This window comes from Parambassis ranga, chromosome 4 (assembly GCF_900634625.1).
Source record: "Parambassis ranga chromosome 4, fParRan2.1, whole genome shotgun sequence".
In the NCBI taxonomy this organism is placed as follows: Eukaryota; Metazoa; Chordata; class Actinopteri; family Ambassidae; genus Parambassis; species Parambassis ranga.
This window is the reverse complement of record NC_041025.1, coordinates 22,380,544-22,403,513: the sequence shown is the minus strand read 5'-3', so window position 1 is coordinate 22,403,513 and position 22,970 is coordinate 22,380,544. Positions and strand designations below refer to the sequence as shown.

General features: G+C 42.8%; 1 protein-coding gene across 3 annotated transcripts in view; it reads right to left on the bottom strand.

The window, feature by feature from the left end:
* Positions 1-22,970, bottom strand: part of LOC114434164 (disks large homolog 1-like) — an 88,433-nt gene that overhangs the window by 8,182 nt on the left and 57,281 nt on the right. For all 3 annotated transcript variants that reach the window (XM_028403146.1, XM_028403147.1, XM_028403148.1), the window contains 6 exons: positions 22,623-22,759; positions 22,299-22,443; positions 17,906-18,038; positions 16,320-16,476; positions 15,699-15,801; positions 5,520-5,634 (listed from right to left, as the gene is read on the bottom strand). In XM_028403146.1, the coding sequence (XP_028258947.1) occupies positions 5,520-5,634; positions 15,699-15,801; positions 16,320-16,476; positions 17,906-18,038; positions 22,299-22,443; positions 22,623-22,759 (790 nt within the window). The remainder of the gene's footprint in view (positions 1-5,519; positions 5,635-15,698; positions 15,802-16,319; positions 16,477-17,905; positions 18,039-22,298; positions 22,444-22,622; positions 22,760-22,970) is intronic.

Below are 22,970 nucleotides of genomic sequence, written 5' to 3'. Positions count from 1 at the left end.
TGCACACGCAAAGGAACTAGAGCTGAAATAACCGTCATCCCCTAAAGTCCCCACTGCCTTCATCAATAAAACAGAGCAAGAGACAGAGAAGGAGAGAGCGACGGAGGACATCAGACACAGAGGAGGCTGCAGACAGGCCAGCAGAGAGCCGCACAGCATCATGATGTTTGGTTTACACACACACACACGTTGTTTTAAAGCTATATATGCGACATGCTGCATTACTTTCAGCTCATACAAGCTCATTCATTGCTGTAATACAAGCACACAGATGTATACAGAGGTCACAGACATTCAGAAAAAAAACAGTCTGAATAGAAGGAAACTGTAACAAAATGAGTTTTGTGTTCATTTGTGAGCACATTCCACATTTTTTATTTGACTAAAAGCTTCAGTAATACCTTTGCATTTGCAAATTACAAACTACAGTGTTTTTTTTTAGACTTATTGCCTAAAATGTTTTACAAATTGTTTTAGAAGAGCAAACGCTGAGGGCTCAGACGCCCATGTCTGTGGAACGTTGTCCACAGTTTATGTTTTCCAGACATTCCTAATCTAAAAATGGATTTAGTTCATTTATTCTCTCTAATCTTCAACAAATGAAAGATGAAAAAGGTCCACTCAGAGTGAGTATTCAGGCCTTGAGTTTTATTAGGACAAATCCTAAAAGCTTGGCACTCCATTGTTTTAAAAACATCTCACTCAAGTCACCTGTTCGGCACATAAGCCCATTTCAGATCGATGTGTTCTGTGGACTCCGGCCGGGCCTGTAGCCTGTGTCTTCTTGGTGGTATGCATCAGTCTTGTTAAGAATCTTTCCTCAGTCCTGAATCATTTTCCGGTCCCACAGCGTGCAGCTACCACCACAGGGTCTGACTGTGGGGATGGTATTAATGAGATGATGCCTGCTATTATCTACAGACGCTGACGAGAATTGTGGCAAAACAGTTCCATCTGTGTTTCATCAGTACCAATGTGCTTCTCTGGGTCTGATCTGGTGCCTGCTGGAAACTCACAGCGGCCAGTCCTGTCCCTGTTAGTGAAGGACGGCTTCCACTCATCTCTAAAAGGCCTGATTGGTGAGGTGCTGCACTGACTGCATGTTCTCTCATCACCTCAGAGTAGCTCTGGATCTCATAGAACTCTTTGTGGCTGGGCAGATCTAGAAAGTGTATTTGATAATGATTGGGCTCCACTGTGCTCCTCTTTCGGTGCTTTCTCTAGACCCGTTTGAAACAACTCTGTCTGACAAATTCACAAACTTCAGAGAGACTTTGACATGTGCGCATCTTCCTTCATTGTATCTAATGAGTACAATTTGGCACAGCTCAAGTCACAAGTCACACAAAGACAAAAAACACAACTTCCATGTTATGTGTGGTGTTAAAGGAGGACCCAAATGCAGGAAAAGTTCTAAGTATAACAAAACACGAACTTTATTCAAAAGCCGAGGACTAAATACAACACAAACTACATCAAAAGACTAGAAGCTAAGCTAAGACTGAGGAAGGACTATGACCAAAGAACAAAAATAAAACAAAGAAATAAATAAAAAAAGAGGAACTGGAGGACGAAAAGACAAGGAGGACACGACGACAGGCGAACCACAACGCAGGTAAGACGAACGATGATGATGAAGACGATGACAAAGGAAAGCACAGGACTGAAGACGAGGAGGGAGACAAGACACAGGTGGAAACAATCAGGGAGGAGCAGGTAATCACAGAGGCGGGCAACAGGAGGAAGTAAAGACACTGAGAACACACAGGGAGGACAGGACTACAAAATAAGACAGGAAGACGAGGGAACACTGAGGCAAAGCACAGGGGAGAGCAGACAGGGAGGCACAGAGAGAGAGAGAGAGAGAGAGAGCAGACTACAGGGGAAGATGAACATAAGAGGAGGGAGAGGAGGAGGAGGAACAATATGAAACAATATGAAAACAAAACAGGGATCAAACACAGAATCATGACATTCCAGGTATTAGGGCTGCGGCTCTGTAAATGTAACTCTAAATCAATTACAGATCTAACTGTATTCCTGTTTAACTCCCATGTGAGAAATCTAATTACTGGAGCGAGGGAACATGTATTAATTACTGCAGTGTGTAACAGAAACATGTAGTTAATGCTCAAGGGGTGTAAATACTGTCAACATCTGCAGCTCCAGAAACACACACAGCTGTCAGATATGTGTGTGTTTATTCCAGCATGCAGGTTACACTGATGGAAAGTGTGCACATTTCTGAAGACTACAGCTGTAAATGTGTGTCAAAATCAATTACCTGCAGTGTTGCAGCCATTTGAGTTTCCGTGTAGGAAACCTCACAGGATCTACTGCAGTGAGGGAGCTCTCATTAATTACTGTAGCAGAAATACATTTTACCCGTTTCACATCCCCTTAACATTAGAGCTCAGGTTTTTTTGCACAGCCAGCAGCCCATTGTCCAAACAGAACTGCAGTTTAACTTTTCACTGAAGGCTCATATTGTATTTCTGCTTACTTTGCTTCCGGATGCAGTGTTGGAAAAGGGCTGAATAATAGTGCTGCCTAATAACAAAACAGTTCCAGTCAAGCTCCATTTGCACAAAATTAGGAAACATTAAAGAGAGAAGCAGGGAACTGAAGCATTTCACTGCACTCTTCAGCAGTTAAACTCATGTTCCCAGACAGTTTCATATGTTTGGGTCGGACACTGTGCAGCACGGAGCCGGCTGACATTAAGAGCGCCATGTTTATTTAGCTTTATTTGCTCCCCTCAAAGTCTTTTATTGGACTTTCTCCATTATCATACAAAATGTGTAAAAGACTTGACACTGAACCGAAAAAACAGAATGAAGAAAAAGCAGCTCATCTCACAGAAACCATTATGAGCCCATCAGACTGACTACAGGCGCTCCTGAGAAACCAGCAGCAGCTGCAATTATTACAGTGTCTGTAAATGTCATTTTTATGGCTTTAAATTAAAATTTGTTTGTGGGATTTAATAGTTAATGGCAGCAGTTATAAAGGTCAGACCACATTTGAGCCCTAGAAACAATATTCAGTTTCAAGAAGCTGATGTCCTGCAGCTGATATCTGCACCTTCAATCAGAACAGTGAGGGGCAGAGATCATTTCCTCCATACACACCTCAACCTTTTTATATAAACGCATTAAAGCTAATTCTCCTTCCCTGTTTCAACAGCAAATAAAAATCATTAGCAATTCCAACAGGTGAATCACTCGACAATGTGTGTGTTCAAAATAGATAATAAGGATGTTAATGTAAAACGAGTCAGGAGGAGAGAACTAAGTAAGAACAATGGACACACTCTCACGCACAAAAGAGACTTCCCAGCACAGCAAGGAACAAAAGAAGAGGTTTGATTCTCCTCCAAAAACAGAGCACCCACAAAAAAGAAGGGAGCAACATGTTAGTGACTACAGCTGTTGTTCATCATGTGTAAGATGGCCGTGGACCTCAGCACCAAACAAATGAATTACAAAACAGTAGGTATAGTTATAATGTGACACTATTATGTTAAGTTATAACAGAATAAAGTTAGCCACTAGGGCATTGTCTCAAAAATAAATACATCTATATTTTAAATATGAATATTTTCTAATATATTTTCTAAAAATATGACTTTACTATCTATCGTTTCAAACAACTAAACTATGTGTATCCATATGTAACACTGAAGCTAAAAGAGTAACTTCAGCCTAAAACTTTTCATACATTGGCCCTATCAAGCTGTTTGACTTTAACCTTGGACACCAGGTTAGTGTTTTTACCCAGCATAAAAACAGAAAAAAGCTGTATTTATTATTATGAACTGATCTTCCAGCTTTTGCATGAAACGTCTGACTGACAACTGAAAACGGTAACTTGTAAAACACAGTCAGATGCTGCACGTTTGAGGCCGAGCTGGATCTGGAATGTGAGGCTGGACCCCGCCAACAACAAGTAAACAACAACAAGTTAACCTGTGAGTCTGCAGCTCCCAGATGGCTGAACGTGGCCTTTGGCCTTCAGATTCATGGAGCCATGCTCTCTGCCTGAATCAGTGTGTGTGTGTGTGTGTGTTGAAGGTGATTCCACCCCAGCTGTGCTGATGGAGCTTTACTTGTAGGCCACACACACATATTATAGACCAGGAATAACATCATTGGGCTGCTGCGCTGATCAGCTCGGGCTGTCATCTGTTTTTGACACTTTAACAAGCGCTTTTTGTTTTTACTAATTCAAATGTGTCTCATTCTGAAGTGTTTTCAGACCAACCGGAGACTGTCTGAGTGCGAGTCCCCAAAGAACCAAACACAGTCTGGGCCTTTTTCTGTTGTTGTCTGCATTCAAACTGCTTAAATGATGCAATAACAAGTAATGAAGTGATGCTGATAGCAGTGTCATCGAGTCCCGTGTGACACAACACACAGTCACACACAGAGCCTGGGTTTCAGTTACGCTCCTCTGTGTTTTGTTCCTCTTTGTTACATCTAACATGAAGATGGACGACATATAGGCTCTATGTAACTCAGACATTAGTAGAATCCATTGGCTGCCTGCATTCATGTGTGTTCCCAAAAATCATACACTTATATTCCTCTCCTGCAAGGAAGGTGCCTTCCCCTTCCCTAAAAAGCTGAGCGCTAAAAGAGTTGGGACATAAAAAGAGGTTGCTTCTTACAGACTGTAGAAAAAACTTCTATTCAAACTCAGATTCTGCTGAAATGTCACTGTTTGCTGTGGAGCGGCACTCAGTGTAACTGAGTTTTTTTAGTCCCAAACTGTCCATGGATGTGTCCAGAATCCCTCACTCCCTCTCTACACCATATAGTGAAAACAGTTTTGGACCTTTCGTTTTGGACCTTACGTTCATTTTCTGCCGCTGATAATTACATTATCATTGCTGTGACAGATAAAGCATGCTGATCTCCACCGGCTAAACAAACTACACTGTTAGCAATTAGAATTTGTGCCGTTACAGAATAATGAAATAAAATAATAAAACAATTACATTTAGAAGAGACAGGTAACGTAACCTGTTCTTGTTCTTCTTGCATCGGTTGGATGCTACTTATCATGATGCATTGTGGGATACATTGAGGGTCCTATATGGGGGTCTTTGGACAGCAACAAATGGCACAACATAGAGCCATACATAGTGATTAGGGAGTGATTTCGGACACAGCCCGTGTTATTTATGTGGAGTCGGCGGTTCAATAGATAGATGTTTAAAATACTGAGATGCAGACGGAACAAAAGAATCGACTCGGACGAGGGTGAGCAGCCAGGACGGGCAAGGACGAGGAGGACAGAAGGACACAAAAAGCGGAGGAGGATTTGTTTGTGTGAGTGTGATGGACAGGCCTGGCCAGACAAGCTATTTGTGATTTTAGATGTGATAACATCTCTTTCAGCATCTCACGCAGAGCAGAGACAGCTGAGATAAGACCCTCTAATAGTCGTGTCACACTGAAGTGCACAGGACAATACGTCCTGCTGTGTGTGTGTGTGTGTGTGTGTGTGTGCATTACCTGACGTAAAGTGTGCGTTTCTGTGTGGAGCGGAGAGACGTGGAGCTGGAACTGACACTGCTGGTCATCATCTGTTCCCTCAGGTCATGGATCTTTGCCTCGAATCGACTGTACTCTGCACACACACACACAAAGAAAGACAAACACTGTCAGACGATCGTATACTTGTTTGACTGTACTAGCAGCAATTTTTGCACTTTTTCTGAGTAGATCAAAAAGCAAAGAGTAAACAAACACAGCCTCGGGGATGGAGGAGGTTTACTTTCAAAGACATTTCCTACAAACAGCCACGAGTGCAATGAGTAAAACAAGTATATTAAGATGTGTGGCACATTCCAACAAGTTGATCTTCCGTGTTCAAGAGCAGAAAGAACTCTCTGAGCGCTGGATTCTTCTGCAAGGCTACGAACACACAACTCTAACACAAAGAGACACACACACTCTTAGACATGCAGCCATAATCTGACAAAGTTCTGAATAAGTTCACACAGTGACGTTCGAGTGGCTCGACACGCCATCATCGCTGGTATTACTGAGCGTTAATGATGTCTTCCTTGGTTGACTTGTCATCATTGTAACCCTTCATGTACACAGCATGCAGTTTCCTTTATTTCACCTGTGCAGACCCACAAATACACCAATGAATTTTGCAAACAGCGCTTTTAGTTTAATTGCCAGGAACAACTGTATACTCATCTCCCGTGAATGACAAGTAGTAAATTGTGAGAGAGAGAGAGAGAGAGAGAGAGAGCGAGCGACCGCATGGCCAATCAATGCAAAGTGCAATGATTTGCTCACACACTCAGCACAGCTGCCCTCCTGCTTCAGTATCCCTCTGCAACAAAACACTTTAGTTTCTGACCCATTTTTTTCTAGTGCCTGTAAAAATGTCACTGGGCCTCTTTAATTATAAATGCACATTATTTATGGAAAATGCCAAAAGAAGTGGGAATAAAAAAAAACAAAAAACACACACGACTTAATGTTTCAGCTCATGGGCAATCATGGCTTCTACAATGATCCTAGCCTTCCTACTGCAAGGATATACATCTAAGCACTGCAGCGTTTTGATCCAGAGCGGCTGGACAAACAGCAGATATGTGTAATAAATCCTCACTGACTGTCTGCTTAACACCACACAGCTTCCCAGAAACCTCTGAACTAACACAGGGATGACAACGCCGCCGGCAATAAGCCCCTCTGAAGGATGTCCCTGTGCGTACGTGTGTGTGTGTGTGTGTGTGTGTGTGCCTGAACCATTACTGTGAACTACAGAATCTAATTAACCCTAAGTAATTCAATCATAGCCGAGACACACACACACACACACACACACTGAACTGGAACCTGCAGTATCTTCTGATTTTTTTTCTCCTCTCATTCTCCCTGTTTTTGGTTTCCTCTCTAACGAGCCCACATCGCCCGGATCACAGCTGATTCCCCCTGAAGAATTCATTAATCTGACTCACTGACACAAACGGCAAAACTGTGCCTAAAGGGCTCAGAGAAACACTGAAACACTCAGAGGACGACATCCGGAGCTACACATTTATCACACAACACTAAAGAAGATGTATTTGTTAGTACAGTTGTTTAGTGTTCAACCTGCTGCACTAACGGAAATCCCCCCCAGACGTTATGACCTTGCACTGAAACACATGCCCTCATTTACTCCTTCAATCTTTCATATGATCATATCTGATGTTTGGCATTATTAGTTTTTCCATCAGCTCTAATCTCTCACAGAATTGACAGATTAACACTTGTATTTTTGCCTTTTTTCAACTTGGACATGTCACTCAGGATATAAACTTCTTCATCATCCTCATCATCTGAGTGCCAACAGTCCTCAGAGCTGGGATCAGTGTGGGATTGAGAGAAAATAAGGATCGGATTGAGCTTAAAAAGCAGCTATTGATGATGTGGAGGTACTCGCCCTTCTCTTTGTGATCAATGGAACAAAGACAATGTTGCAGCTGAGATATTATTGAACTGGAAGACAAAGCCTGCACTGACAGAGATGCAGCTACGATAGTGAACTTAAACTGCAATCTGTGAAAAAAAAGTCAAACTAACGCTAAACAGCAGCTGGAAGTGACGCAAAATCAATATTATCTCAACATCACGGACAGTTTCTCTCACTGTGGGAGTCACGAAGAAGCCAAAGTGTGCGGTATCATTAGAGCAGCCACAGATTTACCGCCACCCCCTCGAAAGTGATGCCTGCATCATACCAGAGGCAAACATGTTAACTCAGCTGTACTCACACACTGCTGGCAGACAGGCAGCCCCAACGTCCGCGGAGTGATGCCAGCACGGTGGCTTTCAGATCAATGTGAGGCGCTTAGAGTCCCAAGATGCGCAGAGAGAGAAAGAGAGATGTTGTGGAAGATCTAACGTCAGTTCCACGTTCAGGGAGGGAGAGAGCGAGAGAGAGAGAGAGAGAGAGAGAGCCAGAGCGGAAAGAATGTGTATGTGTGTGTGTGTGTGTGTGTGTAAAATCAGTCCAGTGTTGCTCAGCTGCAACAGAAACAACAGATGCTAACTGCTTTTCCCTACTACACTCCCCTCTCTCTCTCTTTCTCTCTCTCTCTCTCTCGTTCGCTGGTGCTTTCGCTTTGCTCCTCCCCCTCTTTGACAGCAGCTTGCTGTAGGGCGGAGACACACACACACACACAGACAGACACACACACACCACACTGTTTCCTCAGGTCACTCATGCAGGAAGCTGAGTCGATGCCAGGCTCTCCTGCCCTACTTTGGCCCAGGGAGCCGGTCTGCACACACACACACACACACAGACCCACAGCAAAGCTTGACCAAGCATTTCAAATATTGATTTTGAGAAAGCTTAAGTAACAGCTCAATTCATACCTGCTACATTGATTTTCCATTCGTTTTATATGAAAGCAGCAGAAAAGAGACAATTCATCTTCATAAGTATAAAAACCTTTTCTGGTCTGCATGATTTATGTGTGTCTGTCTCTCCTGCTCTCCATCTGTGTGAGCCTTATTTCTTTACCTATAAACTGTTATGACTCCCATATATGCGGAGTTCAGTGTAGGACACCATATAGTGAACTCATTGAAAGCATTTTCAGACATTTCGGACACTACCTTCCTCATTTTCTGTCGCCGTTAATGACGTCATTTCTGTCGCAAATTAAACAAGCCGATCTCAACATGAGTAAAACAAACACAGCCGGTCAGGCTGCGTTCTTTAAACCATCATTATATTTATAAGACAGGTGACGTAACGTCCGTTCTTGTTCTCTTCCATCGGATCATCGGACCATTGGATGGACACTACTCTTCAAGATGCATTGTGGGATACATTGCGGGCCCTATATGGGGTCTATCATTTCTCACTAAGATTTCGGACAGCACTACAAAATGGCGAAGGCTCTATATAGTGCCCTATATAGTGATTAGGGAGTGATTTCGAACACAGCCTGTGTCTATGCTTTCTCCAGTGTGCCTGTGTGTGTGTTCCTGTTCCCCGGTCACCGGATTAACTGCACCTTGGTTTGATTAGTTTCTGTGTTTGTTTATGTGTTCAGGACCTCTGTGGGTGGGTCTTGGAGGAACTCCCATGACTAATATCCTTCTTGTTGGTTAGTGGTCAGTTAACGACCAGAAACTGTGCAGGACTAGTTAAGGGTTTTTCCAATTTCACAGAGACGGCTTCTTTGACTCCTCTTTCAAAGCATCTATCCTCTCGGTCTAGAATGCGGACATTCTTATCCTCAAAGGAGTGACCGCTGTCTTTAAGGTGAACTGCTGAGTCCTACACCTTAAACACAACAGCTGATTAAAAGCTCACCTTTAGTTGAACATTTGCCTTTTGTGTCTGTGTTTGGGTCCTACTTGAACTGCACACAACATAAACATCTCAATCGAAACAAGGTTTTGTTTGCCAGAAATCATGTGGGGGGGTAAAATTCAAGTAAAATTGAGCAGGTTATTCTCACAAACTCGCTGTGAAAGATAACACAGTCATCACATATGAAATTTCACAAGGTCAGCATCATCTAACCGTCTCTGTCAACACTCAACAGCTCAATGCAGCATTATCAGATTAGAGGAAGAGACACAGAGAGGGAGGAAAGAGGACATAACGGAGAGAGATGGAAAAGCAAAAAGTGAGGAGGAGGAGAAAGGAGAGAGAAAGGGGGAGGGGGTGATGACAGAGACTAATGGCTTTGGGGTTCACATTCCCTCATTTACCTCCACACCTCTGCTCCTCCTCTCATCCTCCCCCCTCTCCCAAGAGGAGCATTGTACCTCCATTCAGCAGCTGGCAAATACTTTCTCTGCATCCAAGTGCAAACCACTGGAGATGGGCAGTCCACATACTTTATCATAATGTGCACTGCACCAGTACTTCTATGTTCCTCACTCCTGTTTACACACACCTCACTAGTAAAAGCATGGCAATTATCAGCAGAAAGGGACCTCCGTGGAAATGAGATAACACATCTCTAAGGGGTTTATCCTAATAATATATCCTAGTTTTTTCACGTATTAAGTTTTGTGAAGCCACCAGCAGTGGCGCTATGGAGCAAAATCTGTTTGTTTGATCCCTGCTGCTGCTCCACAAACTGATAGACGAGGATGGTTATAGAACAACAAACACAAGGAGGAGATGACCGTATACTGTGCAAACGCAATGCATCTTTAAACATTCAAACCGGACACAACCTCCAGTGAATCCTAAGGCTACGTAGTTTATATATATGAATATATTATGCTACTATAGCTGAAATAAGTTCAGAAGAAATCACACTCGGGCTGAAGCTTCTTATTTCACTCTGCTGTTAACACAGTTTTAATTGCTCCACATAGTTGCACGGTTGTCTTTGAAGTGCACTCCTGTCTCTCTGGATTTTATTGTCTTCCTGCATTGTGCACTGTATCATTGTGAAGCACAATTAAACAAACGATCAAAGTTTGCTGGCTTTTAAATCACTGAACTGATGAAGGATATGGTCCTGAAGCTTCCTTTTTATCTAGACATTAGTAATGGAACAAAATCTAAGTGCACAACAGTCGATTTAAGGCTCTGGCTCTAAAAATAGAAGCACTGGAAGAGCCTCATCTATAATTGACACAACACAGTACAGTGATCTATATAAGTATTGATTAACTGATCAGGTTCCAGCAGAGCTGAGAGGCGAGAAGAAAATAAGAAACAAATGGAAACAGCAGGACTCTGAAATCAGTCACCTTCTGTGTACGAGTGATGCCTCAAATCCCCTAAATGACACTTTGTGGGTGGTGACTCAGACCAGTACTGCAGACACCAGCACCATGAGGAAGAGGAGAGCAACAGAGTGAAGCAGGAAAAGAAAGGGGAGCACTTCAGTGGATGTATTCAGCCAATGATACTCCTGCAACGGCGTGTGGAAAACCAGTGATGGGGCTGCTGTTAATCTTCTACATAGCAACTAATGCACACACACAAAGTGAAATAAGCTAACACAAGTAAAGATAATCCTCTCTGCATCACCTCAGTATTACAGCTGACAGATAGCGGCACTGTGTGTGTGTGCCATGTGGGAGTGAGTTAATGTTTATGTGTGTGTGTGTGTGTGTGTGTGTGTGTGTAAAATCCCAGTGACTAATACTGCTGTCAACCTACAGGCATTATGGTCCCACATCAGTGACTTAATGGCACAGAGGAATACCATGCTTAAAGGTCAGTGCTGCAACATTTTTGTTTTTTAATGAACACTGAGATGTTGTTTTTTTTGATGCTGCACTGGAAATGAAGCAGAAACACTTCAGATACAACACGAGCAGGTCGGTTTTGATTTGGCGGTAAAAGAACGACCGACTTAATATGTTTTATTTACAGGTGTTTTCCCCATGATTATATTGTTTGAACCAAAGCTTTGGCTGTTTTTAGGATGATGATATAAGCTATAAAAAATGAAAAAGCCAGGGTTGGTAGTTTTGGAAAGCTTCTCTTACTCCATGCAGGCCTCCGTCCAAACTCACCCCACCCAATCGAGGAAACTTCCAAAGCCTCAAACAGACATTAACAAGCACCTTTAAAATAAATTCCTTTTAAATGCCTAGCTGGTGGAATGACACCCTATGTCTCTCACACACTTTACTTTGATGCACTTTGGGCTAAAGGACCAAAGCAGCAGACTAAAATACCACATTTAGTTCTAGTTTTTAGTACGGAAGAGGATTAGGGCCACTGAAAAAATAGAAAAAATTGACAGAAAAAAATCTATTCTGACTTTTTTCTCAGAATTCTGAGATTAAAGTCAGAACTACAGGTAGGCTACCTGTAAGCCAGTGACTTGGTGATGAGACCATGGTGGACAAATTCGGATAAGGAGAAGAAGAATGGCCACAATGTCCGATTTAACAGACTTTTTGAAAGCTCGTGGGGTTCCAGATGAAGCAGTGGCATTAATGGAAGAGCAAAAGGTGAGTAAAGAATTGATCTGTGTTGATTTGGTAGGCTCCTAAAACAGAAAGGCTTCGGTTAGCTTGTAGCTTGTTGGTTAGCATGTAATGCTGGCAGGACGGAATACTGTATGAAGTAGCACAGAATTTGTTGTGTTTTATGTAGTTTCTCTTTTGTTTGAACTACAACTAGGAGCATGTGTACTGTATTGTGGGCGCAGGTGTACTGTAGGAGCCATATATTGTGATCGTGTATTATTGAGTTGTTTGTCTATTTGTTAGGATTCTGAGAAAAAAGTCAGAACAAACACTATTGTTTTTAAAGTATGTCTCATCACTGACATATTATTATAGGTTTTATCATTAATAATAATGATCAAGACCCTTGGACTTATTCAAAAGAGAGCAGGTGTCAATACATTGACTAACAGCCCTGTGGCATCACTAATCCTAAACAGGCACTGGTTGAAAGGAGCGGGTAAAGTTAATACATCTGACTTCCAGCTTGTTCAGTCTACAAATCCAGGTTTATGAACACGTAAGTATACCTGTGCTTCTGACATCAACTGCCTGCACTCACGCTGCATTGTGGGTAATGTATGCTACAGGATGTGACAAGGAAAACGAATGTGTGGAGTAAAAATGATGAGGTTCTGCAGCATCATAATTCAAGCGACGCTGAACTGTCGTACCATGTGTTTTATTTTTGCACTTTGAGCAACCTTGTTTAAAAAAATGCTACACAAAGGATTTTATCAATAACATCAGAGGGGAAAAAGGTACAAACACTGTGACCTCTACTGGGGGTTCAGAGCTAATGTGTACAAGATGATGTGCAAAAAAAAAAACACAGATTATTTCTATGAATGGAAATGTGGACAATACCCTAATACAGGGTGAGAACAGTATCCATTTTCACCACTCAACTCACCGAAGTGGGGCTCTACTGGGAGCTGAGTTCACTAAAGAAGCATAGCAGCGATGAATACATTAGCTAAAATACAGTGTTTACTATGATTCATCTTCTCCAATCTATTCAGGACATAATCTCGTCCAGTAGACACACCTGTAAACATGAACTTAAAATAGCCTCAAACGTGACGAGGGATGCCTGCAGCAATGCAGCATGAAGACTTCTCCTACACAAACACCCTCCATCTGCTGCACTTCAAATAAACACAGACCCATATCTGCTGCATCAGCCTAAATCCACCATGTTTTAGATCAACACAGCAACCACACACACACACTCAGCTTGGCTACAGAGGCCACCGTGTTTAATATGAATAACAGGAGGAGACCTGCACACACAGACACTTTTCCTCTCCTGGTGGAGGTCATTATGAGTTCCTCGCTCGTTGGCAGGAAGTGTGTGTGTGAAACAGAGGGAGCACTGCGTGTTATCGCCACGGGAACGGGACAAACATGGACCTCAGATGGACACACACACACACACAGTGCTGACCAAAGCCCAGCGTGGACAGAAGGTTTAATACAACGTTCATTCGACAGTCACTAACAGGGTCTGCAGGAGAGTCACGACACAGACAAACAACGATGTGTGACGGGTCTTTGAACCTTTCTGAACTTTGGTTAGTTAAGTGTTAGCAGAATATTAGTGTGTATTAAATTAATTTTTGTTTAATCCTTTTGTGCCTCACACACTATGTGAGGGAGGAAACGATCCTCCTCAGTCCGTGAGCCCATGAGCTGTTTTTGGTGGACTGTTCCTTTACGATCAGTTGTGGGTGCTCTCCAAGGTGCTGATCCTACTTAACGCTACAGAGCAGGCTGCACATGATGTGCTTCATGTCCAAAGGACTGTGGTGGTAAAATCAACTGACTTTTCTCTTTGGTGTGTTATCTTTAAAGGTAGAGTAGGAGATTTTGAAAACTCAGTGAGAGTCGGCCAGATTTGGAAAGTAAACACACGCCCCTTTCTCTCGGAGCTCACCCCGAAGCCACGCCTCCCTATCATATGGACGCGCATCACCTGAAGACGAGCTGCGGTCTGTGACTTCGGCCATCATGCACGTACCTCTCTGGTGCACACAGAGCAGGAAGAGAGTGACAACCAGCCAATACTCCGCGCAGGGTCCACCCGGAGGATTGGCTGATGTTTTTAGTGTTTTATAGCTTCCACAGATGATTCATATTCTTCGTTTTAATGAGAAACTGCCGAACTAATCGGTTGCTATCGGATTGTAAAGAGAAGTTACACTAATTTAACAAAAAGTGCATCAGAATGAAATCTCCTACCCTACCTTTAACAAGTTTGTGATAGGCTGGTGGCCTGGATACCGACTAAATGGCTTCAATACAGACATGTTTATAAAATGAATAATCGTTGTTATGATCTTAAATGACTCAGTGGACTGGACTTGGACGACATTTCCCCTGTGATCAGAGGGAAAAAGGTAGTTTTGAAATGTTATATTTTTCAGTATCTGAGCTTTAACATGGATTTCAACTTCTGCACCTGAATAGAAACTCCACTGAGGATCTTTATTGACCAACACTCTTTTTTCAGGAATCTATATCAGAATCTACACGTCATGCTTACACAACCTTTTAGAATTCATAATCCATACATTTGCAGCATGATGTATGGATTATAGTCTCACTGCTTCCATAAACATTTGCATACTACGATGCTTGGGGTGACTCCTAATGTATTTAAGAGCATCTTGCTTACAAAAAAACATGACGGTGTGTCTGGGTGATGCTTTCATTTAAAGCCCAATTTCCATACACATCATTTATAGCTGATATGTTGGGGGACAAAGTCACTTCTCAGTCTCTTTAATGACCTGCCACGCTATGTATAAAACACCGGTGTCTGTCTGAATAATGTATCTGCTGATACCAAAAAGAATCTCTTACACACACAAAAGCTCTTTCAGTCGACACACATGGAGTAAATCAGGGATCAGGGGACCTGAGTGTGTGTGTCCTGTGCCATGACAGCGTCCCATTAGTAGAGCCAATCAGCACTCATAACCTGGTTTCCTAGGATACGGCCTTCTCAGTCACTTCCAGTAGACAAATATCCAGGATGGTGCTCTCTGGGAACATCTGTGTGTGTGTGTGTGTGTGTGTGTAAGTCTATCTTTGTGAGGACAAATCAGAGTGTTATGGAGCCTGGACCTTCAGATTTCTCTGTTTTGAGAATCAGTAGGATTCAGCAGACCTTGCGACCTTAGCGTGCTGCAGGTATGTTTTTCGTTCTATGTGTGGGACAGCTCTAATGCTGCAGTGTACTACACCTGCAGTTGATGACTGTTTACATTAATAATTGATTGTCCATATTCAATCAGTCAATGCGCTCTGACATTTCATGAGTGCACCAGTGAAAACTGTCCTGAAAATGTTCCTGTTTCCAGACTAAAATGTTGAGTCAGTGACTTTTTGATGCAGCTTTAGAGCCTATAATGAAGATTTAGATGATAACTTGTGTCTGTTGGCTGTCCTGACCTCATCAGACAGAGAACCAGAGAAACAGAGGCTACAATACAGTGATGTCCAGACTCTAATAAAGTATAGTACAAAAAAAAACAGTAGAGGGCAGCAAAGCACTAATTATGACCCAAGACTAATACAAACAGATCTATGACATTAAAATGTTTTTCATTCAATCTGCTCATTTCCCCATATTGATACTGCTACATGTCTACCTTCCAGATTCAGGATTTTCTGGTGCATTATCTGTCATCAAACCACACGGACGGACCTGTAAGCTATATCTGCAGTACTCACCCTCTGGTCTGTACTGTGCTACTATGGTAACAGTGGTCCCTGCGTTCTTCAGGGCTGCAGCTGCCTGCTCATGAGTTGCACTGGACAGGTCCACCCCGTTTACCTACACACACACAAACACACACACACACACAATTAGATCTCAGCGCAGATCGATGGTAATAAATGTCCAGTGAGATGAACATATCATGTGTTGGTGGATCAATAACTCACACATGTTGTATTTATGTGCTTTGTGAAGGCCCGTTCAGTGCATGAGATCATTCCATGTACATGAATACATGAATACATAATACAATAATTCTGCTGGGACTGTCAGGGTGAGGATTAAATCCAGCTTGAGGCTCGTCTGAGGAAAATTAAAGCCATATTTCAATTTAGAGTGGTGAAAATTCCAGCTGCAGCACAGCAGCCATCTGTGGTCAGGGACCGACTTAAAGAGCAAACAGCTAAGTGAAAAATTGTTCTGGCTGTGCAGAGACAGACACATACAGCAAAGCGACTCTTGAGGACAATAAACTGACAGGATGGCTCCCTCCATGAGCCTGTACAACCTATAGAGCAATAGGAGGATAATTAGTGTCATTAATCATGGTAATGGTGACAGCTGGGTGTTCGTACCGACAGGATGCGGTCTCCCTTTCGAAGCTCCCCACAGAGATCAGCTGGACCTCCAGCAAGAATGAAGGAGATGAAGATTCCCTCTCCATCCTCCCCGCCTACAATGTTAAACCCAAGACCTGTAGAGCCCCGCTGCAGCACCACCCGCCTGGGTTCCCTGGAAGAGAAACAAATCAAACACACACAATTAGGATCAATCCATTTATGTTGCATTTATAATGTGTAAGACATTTCTATAAGCAGATAAACTTTGAGAATGTGTAGGAAAAGGGTATTATCACATTCACCAGCAGAGGTCAGTATCCTACTTTCTATGTTACACCACTCCGACACAGACTTGCAGGTGTTTTTGCTTTTTACCTTAACACACACCTCTGACTTTTTTATGTCTTAAAAATCATCCCTATATTATTAAAAATTAAAAATTAAAAATAAAATAAGAGTTTTATAACCGTTCTCAGTCAAAAATAAGCCCTTTGACCAATAGATATTAGCTGGAGGTGCAATCTGATGTCCCCATCAAACACTGTTTCTCCAATCCAGCTACCTTCACTCACACAGGCTTGAGTTTCAGGTTTCAGTGCCACAGAAAAAAATTATTAAAAAAATAAAATACAAAAGTGACTCCTTTGTTCTGACAAATATTAAAACACATATTTTCATGAGGTATCACCTGAAGTCAAATCAAAGACAAAGCAGATGTGAACATTTATTAAAAGCTATAATCCTCTCCTTGCATGACTAATCAGGGAGAGAGGCAGAAGGGCAGAGCGAGCGAGAAATAATTGGAGAAAAGAGAAGAGCAGACGTCAAAATGACCACTGTCGTCCATCTGAAGCTTATCAGATTTATTAGAATCAGAGCACACTGATTGGCCCAAAGGTTTATGACGAAATGAGTCATGTTCTGGTAACCACGGTGATGCCAGTCGAGTGACGCGGGCTGTGATAGGATGTAATCCCTCCATTAAAATGGATTAAAGACAGTAAAGGGACACTGAGAGTGTATCTGTGGGTGTTTCTGTACGTGTGTGTGTGTGTGTGTGTACGTATGTGACCTTAGTTTACATGCCAGACAAAATTCACAGAGCCATCTGCCTTTTACTGCCAAACACACACAGCAGCAGCAGCAGGAGCATCAGCGGCAGCAGCAGTGAGAGCAGGGCGGGACAGAGGTCACTCCGTGTGTTTTGGGCTCTCTAGGACTCTCTGTTTCATAAAATGATGTCAAACGACCTCTTTCAGAGGGTCACAGACCTCAGAGGAGGACACAAGAGTAGCTGTGATGCAAAAAGATGACTGTAACTCTGGATTGTGTAAATTGTGTAAATGGATAAGATAAAAAAGGGAAGAGGAGGATGCTACATCAAACAGAAATTCCTCGATTTCTGCCACATAAATCAGAATTTTCCTCTGCACCATTTTAACCCATCTTAACTCTTTTGCTCTTTGCCCTGACAGACTCCTGACCAGCCAGTCATGTGATGTTTTTTGGCTTCTTACAGTGCAGAATGAAAACTCTCTTCAGCATGTGGAGCTTCATTACTTTGATGTTACCAGTAATCACACACATCAGGCAGGTCTCACCTGGTAATGTCATCGTCTCCGGTCATGGCCCTGGGCAGCGGGGAGTATCTGGGTGTGGTCAGTGGTGCTGGGCTTACAGACTGGCTCCCACTCATGTAAGGGCTTATGTGGTTGTCCTGGTGTGGTGAGTACGCTGCAAAACATACACATTAAGATATTATTTCATTATTAAAGGAGATGTTGTCTTTTTACGTCCAAATCTGAAACTTTAATACTCTAACCTGTTGAACACACACATACATCTAAATGCACTGCAGACATGTTGACAGTGTGAAATCTGACCTTTGGAAATGTGTCATACTGTGACCAGTTGTTTGATAATATGCTGATTTGGAGCGCTGACAAAGTGGCTGTAATCCAGTGAACTAAATTCAGACTGATAATCAGACCGTTATGTAACAAACTGTCTGGGAAATGTGAACGTTATAGAATATATGTACATTTATACATCTAACTATCTTCTACTCACTTTTATAACACTGGATTTTCTTTTTACATAAATGCAGATGTATTAGAATGATGGCTATGTGCAGCACATCTGCATGTTGTCTCTCTGTCATGAAGCCTTTTCCCTATTTTGTAGTGAATATATTTAGGGCCCGAGCACCAAATGGTGCAAGAGCCCTATTGAAACCCTTAGGATTATTATTTTTCCTTCCCCCCCTTAGATCGCATTTTTGGGGGCCTTAACATGCCCAAAAACTCACCAAACTTGGTAGAAAAATTCATTCGCCCGAAAAATTTTGAAATTTGCTAACTTTTGAAATGCACATAGAAAAATGGCTCTATAGCGCCCCCAACGCGTAGCCCCTCTGGTCGGTTTGACACAGGATTATGAAAATTGGCACACATATGTATCACCTCAAGACGCACAAAAAAGTCTCTTGGACCCCCCCTCCAAACCCAACAGGAAGTCCGCCATTTGAAAGTTTGTGGCCATTTTTGGCGATGTGTGACCCTGCTGCAAAACTTTTCACGCCTCGCATACTTTATCGCAGTGGTCCCCAACCACCGGGCCGGGGACCGGTACCGGTCCGTGGGTCATTTGGTACCGGGCCGCACAGAAAGACTGAGCAAAACATATATTTTTCATTATCTGAGTCTGACAGCTGTTTCATTTATAAATCGATCAGATTCATCCGCCTGTGCCTTTAAGCACCTGCCCAGACGCTTGTCTCGGTCACGGGATACGGAACCCCAAAATTAAGCCCACAAGCAGCAAAAATGAATAAAAAACAAACGTCTTTGGAGAGCTTCTTCGGAAAGGGGAAAAGGCCTAACGAGGAGACAGAAGAAGAGGAGCCTACCCCTTCAAAGAAAAAGAAACCCGCATTTAAAAGACTATATCAGGAGTCCTATTTAAAATACGGATTTATTGCAACAGGTGATTCTCACACACCAAGTCCGCTCTGAGTGATGTGGCGACAGACTCGCAAATGAAACGAAGCCTTCAAAACTGCGAGACCGAGCACCCTGCATTAAAAGACAAGCCATGGAAGAAAACGTGAACAAGAACGACTGAAGCAATTAATGACGGCCAAAACAAAATTACGGAGTGGACTGGACATAAGAAACACACTTCGGGTGTCATGTCTCCCATTATCCCTAGATGGGACCGCCTCATTGCTGAGAAAGCTCAAAGGCTCCCACTAATTAAGCATAAGAGCAAGTTGTCTCTTTATGCACTTTTTTTTCTGTGCCGGTCCGTGAAAGTATTGTTTTACATGATACCGGTCCGTGGTGCAAAAAAGGTTGGGGACCGCTGCTTTATCGGATTGAGCTGAAAGTCACCGTGTCCACTCAGGACACCATAGGGAATAGACGCATTCCAAAACTCTTACAAAAGTCTGACGGTGTGGCCGGGGCGTGGCCTCAAAGTTTGACCATTTCAGAGGAAACAGGAAGTCTCTATAACTTTTTCGTTTTCTGTCCGATCTGTACGAAATGTCACATGTATGATCAGAGTCTGACCCTAAACACATCTATACAACAATATTGAGGCTTTGACAGAGCGCCACCTACTGGCTACACAAAATGTTGTGATTTCATAGGTTTTTTTGCCTGCCCCTGTGGCCTGTTTTGAGTAGGGTCATGAAAATTAGCACACGTGTGTATCACCCCAAGATGCACAAAAAAGTCTCTTGGACCCCCCCTCCAAACCCAACAGGAAGTCCGCCATTTTGAAATTTCTGTTAATTTTTGGCGATTTGTGACCCTGCTGCAAAACTTTTCACGCCTCGCATACTTCATCCAATCAAGCTGAAATTCACTGTGTCCACTCAGGACACCATAGGGAATAGACGCATTCCAAAACTCTTACAAAAGTCTGACGGTGTGGCCGGGGAGTGGCCTCAAAGTTTGACCATTTGCCATTACAAAGGAACTCACTGTATTTGTTGCCCTAACGCGTAGCCCCTCTGGCCAGTTTGACACAGGATCATGAAAATTGGCACACATATGTATCACCTCAAGACGCACAAAAAAGTCTCTTGGACCCCCCCTCCAAACCCAACAGGAAGTCCGCCATTTTAAAGTTTGCGGCCATTTTTGGCGATGTGTGACCCTGCTACAAAACTTTTCACGCCTCCCATATTTCATCCAATTAAGCTGAAAATCACTGTGTCCACTCAGGACACCATAGGGAATAGACACATTCCAAAACTCTTACAAAAGTCTTACGGTGTGGTGGGGGCGTGGCCTCAAAGTTGACCATTCGCCATTACAAAGGAACTCCCTGTATTTTTTGCCCTAACGCGTAGCCCCGCTGGCCAGTTTGACACAGGATCATGAAAATTAGCACACATGTGTATCACCCCAAGACGCACAAAAAAGTCTCTTGGACCCCCCCTCCAAACCCAACAGGAAGTCCGCTATTTTGACTTTTTTGGCCATTTTTTTGCCTATTTGTGACCCTGCTTCAAAACTTTTCACGCCTCACATACTTCATGCAATTGAGCTGAAATGCACTGTGTCCACTCAGGACACCATAGGGAATAGACGCATTCCAAAACTCTTTCAAAAGTATTACCGTGTCGTGGGGGAGTGGCCTCAAAGTTGACCATTCGCCATTACAAAGGAACTCGCTGTGTTTTATGCAGTACTACCCATATACTTTATGCAATGTGGACAAAATCTTACAGTACTGCTATGGACCCGAGTCTGAACAGATATATATGCTAATAGGATGATACGGTCATAGCGCCACCTACTGCTAACAGGAAAGTTTGGTTGTAAACATGTGTTTGTTGTACATCTCTGCAAATGAGAGAAGAGGAGAGCATAGGACAGGAGAGTATAAGAGATAAGAGCATAGGAGAGAAGACAGCGATAGCCCCGCGGATCGCAAGGTCTGCGAGGGCCCGCAATGCTGCTTGCAGCTTTAATTAGTATATGTAACATGTGAGTGATTCTTTAGCATGTGGAATTTACAGGTCTGTGTGACACCTTTCTGATTTTCCAGTCACATTTGCACATTAGGAAGAAAATAAAATACTTCAAATATCTAATTTGTTTCTGCCTTAAATAATTAGCACTTGAGCTGCCTCTGAACTGAAACAGTCAATCCTATGGTGCTGTATGCATCAGAACACATAAAATCCTTTGGCCAAACAAGACAAAACTACTGTCTGCACTGTGGTTTTCTGCAATATTACAGTATAGGATGAAGACAACTACAAGCTCAGCCACCAGTCACTTAGATCACAGCAGTGAATGACTGTCTGTCCTCAGACTAATACTTATTTTCTCGTTTTTCTGCTTATCCTGTGATTAAAGACAGACACAAACCCCCATAAAACACTCAAAGTAGAAGTGAAATATTATTTCTTAGGCTCGTGTGAGCAATGTATGAGATTGCAGTAACAGAATAGGGGATTCTTAGGAGTAAATATGCTGCAGGTGTAAAGCCCTGTGCGCCTTTGACACAGGCCAGATTGTTATGGAGAGCGCAGTCAGTGCTTGTGACACTGACAGCATCAAATATGGGGCAGGCCTTGAAGCGGTGACAGGTTGTTGGTTTAATGTGCTACATCAAGTCTGCTCTGCTGAAGTCCTGGCAGCAGGTCTTGCCTGAGCATTTGGCAGCACGTCAAGGACCAACAGTGCATTAAGCTGATGTTCATCATTGCAACTTTCACAAAACGTTGATTAGAGTTTGTATCCTTGGACGGTGCTAAACCCTCTTCCTCATACTCATCAACATCCCCTTCATCGTCATCACAAGTATTCTGCCCTTTGTTTTGGAACGTGTCACCATCTTATTTACAGTGATGTGTGCGACATTTTGGCCGTTTACAGCAACTTTTAGATGTTTTGAAGTAAAGTGAGAGTCCACAGAACACCCTGTGTTATGCAGGGAAACATGAGAAAAGTGGTTTGTTTATTGTGTACTCACAATTAGTGACATCGGGCGGAGGGAAGTTGTCATTGATAAAAAGGGAGGTGTGTTTGGCCACACGGAGGTACACAACATCGGGAGTTGATTTGAGGGCGGCCACTGCCTCCTCGTGAGTCACCTCCTCCAAACAAGCACCGTTTACCTGGAAACACACGAAGACAAATTAGTGTCTCCAGACAGAGAAGGCATGAAGACAAAATAAGACAAAGCAAAACACACAACAGAAATGTATCACGCAGTTTTAAACAAACAAAAACATTTTAATTTATTTACTGTGATGAAAAAAAGACAAAGAGCAAAAATACAAGAAAATGTTCTTACAGCAACAAGTTTGTCGCCTATTTGTAGCCGTGCGTCTTTGTGTGCAGCCCCTCCCTCGATGATTTTCGTCACATAGATACTGTTGTCTCCTGGGACGTGCTGGTTTCCTACTCCACCTGCTATACTGAACCCCAGACCTGAAGGGGACACATCAGCAGCACACAAGTTACCAGAGGATGATTTGTTCCATACATGTGGGATTTTTGATTGTTTTATTTACTGTAATTTCTCTGCTATTAATATAATTTCATTACACTGCTCAAACATAACATGTGTGCCCCATTTCTGGACATCAGCTGATACAATTGAACCTCACAGTCAGTTCTGAATGCGTCCCAACAACAGCAT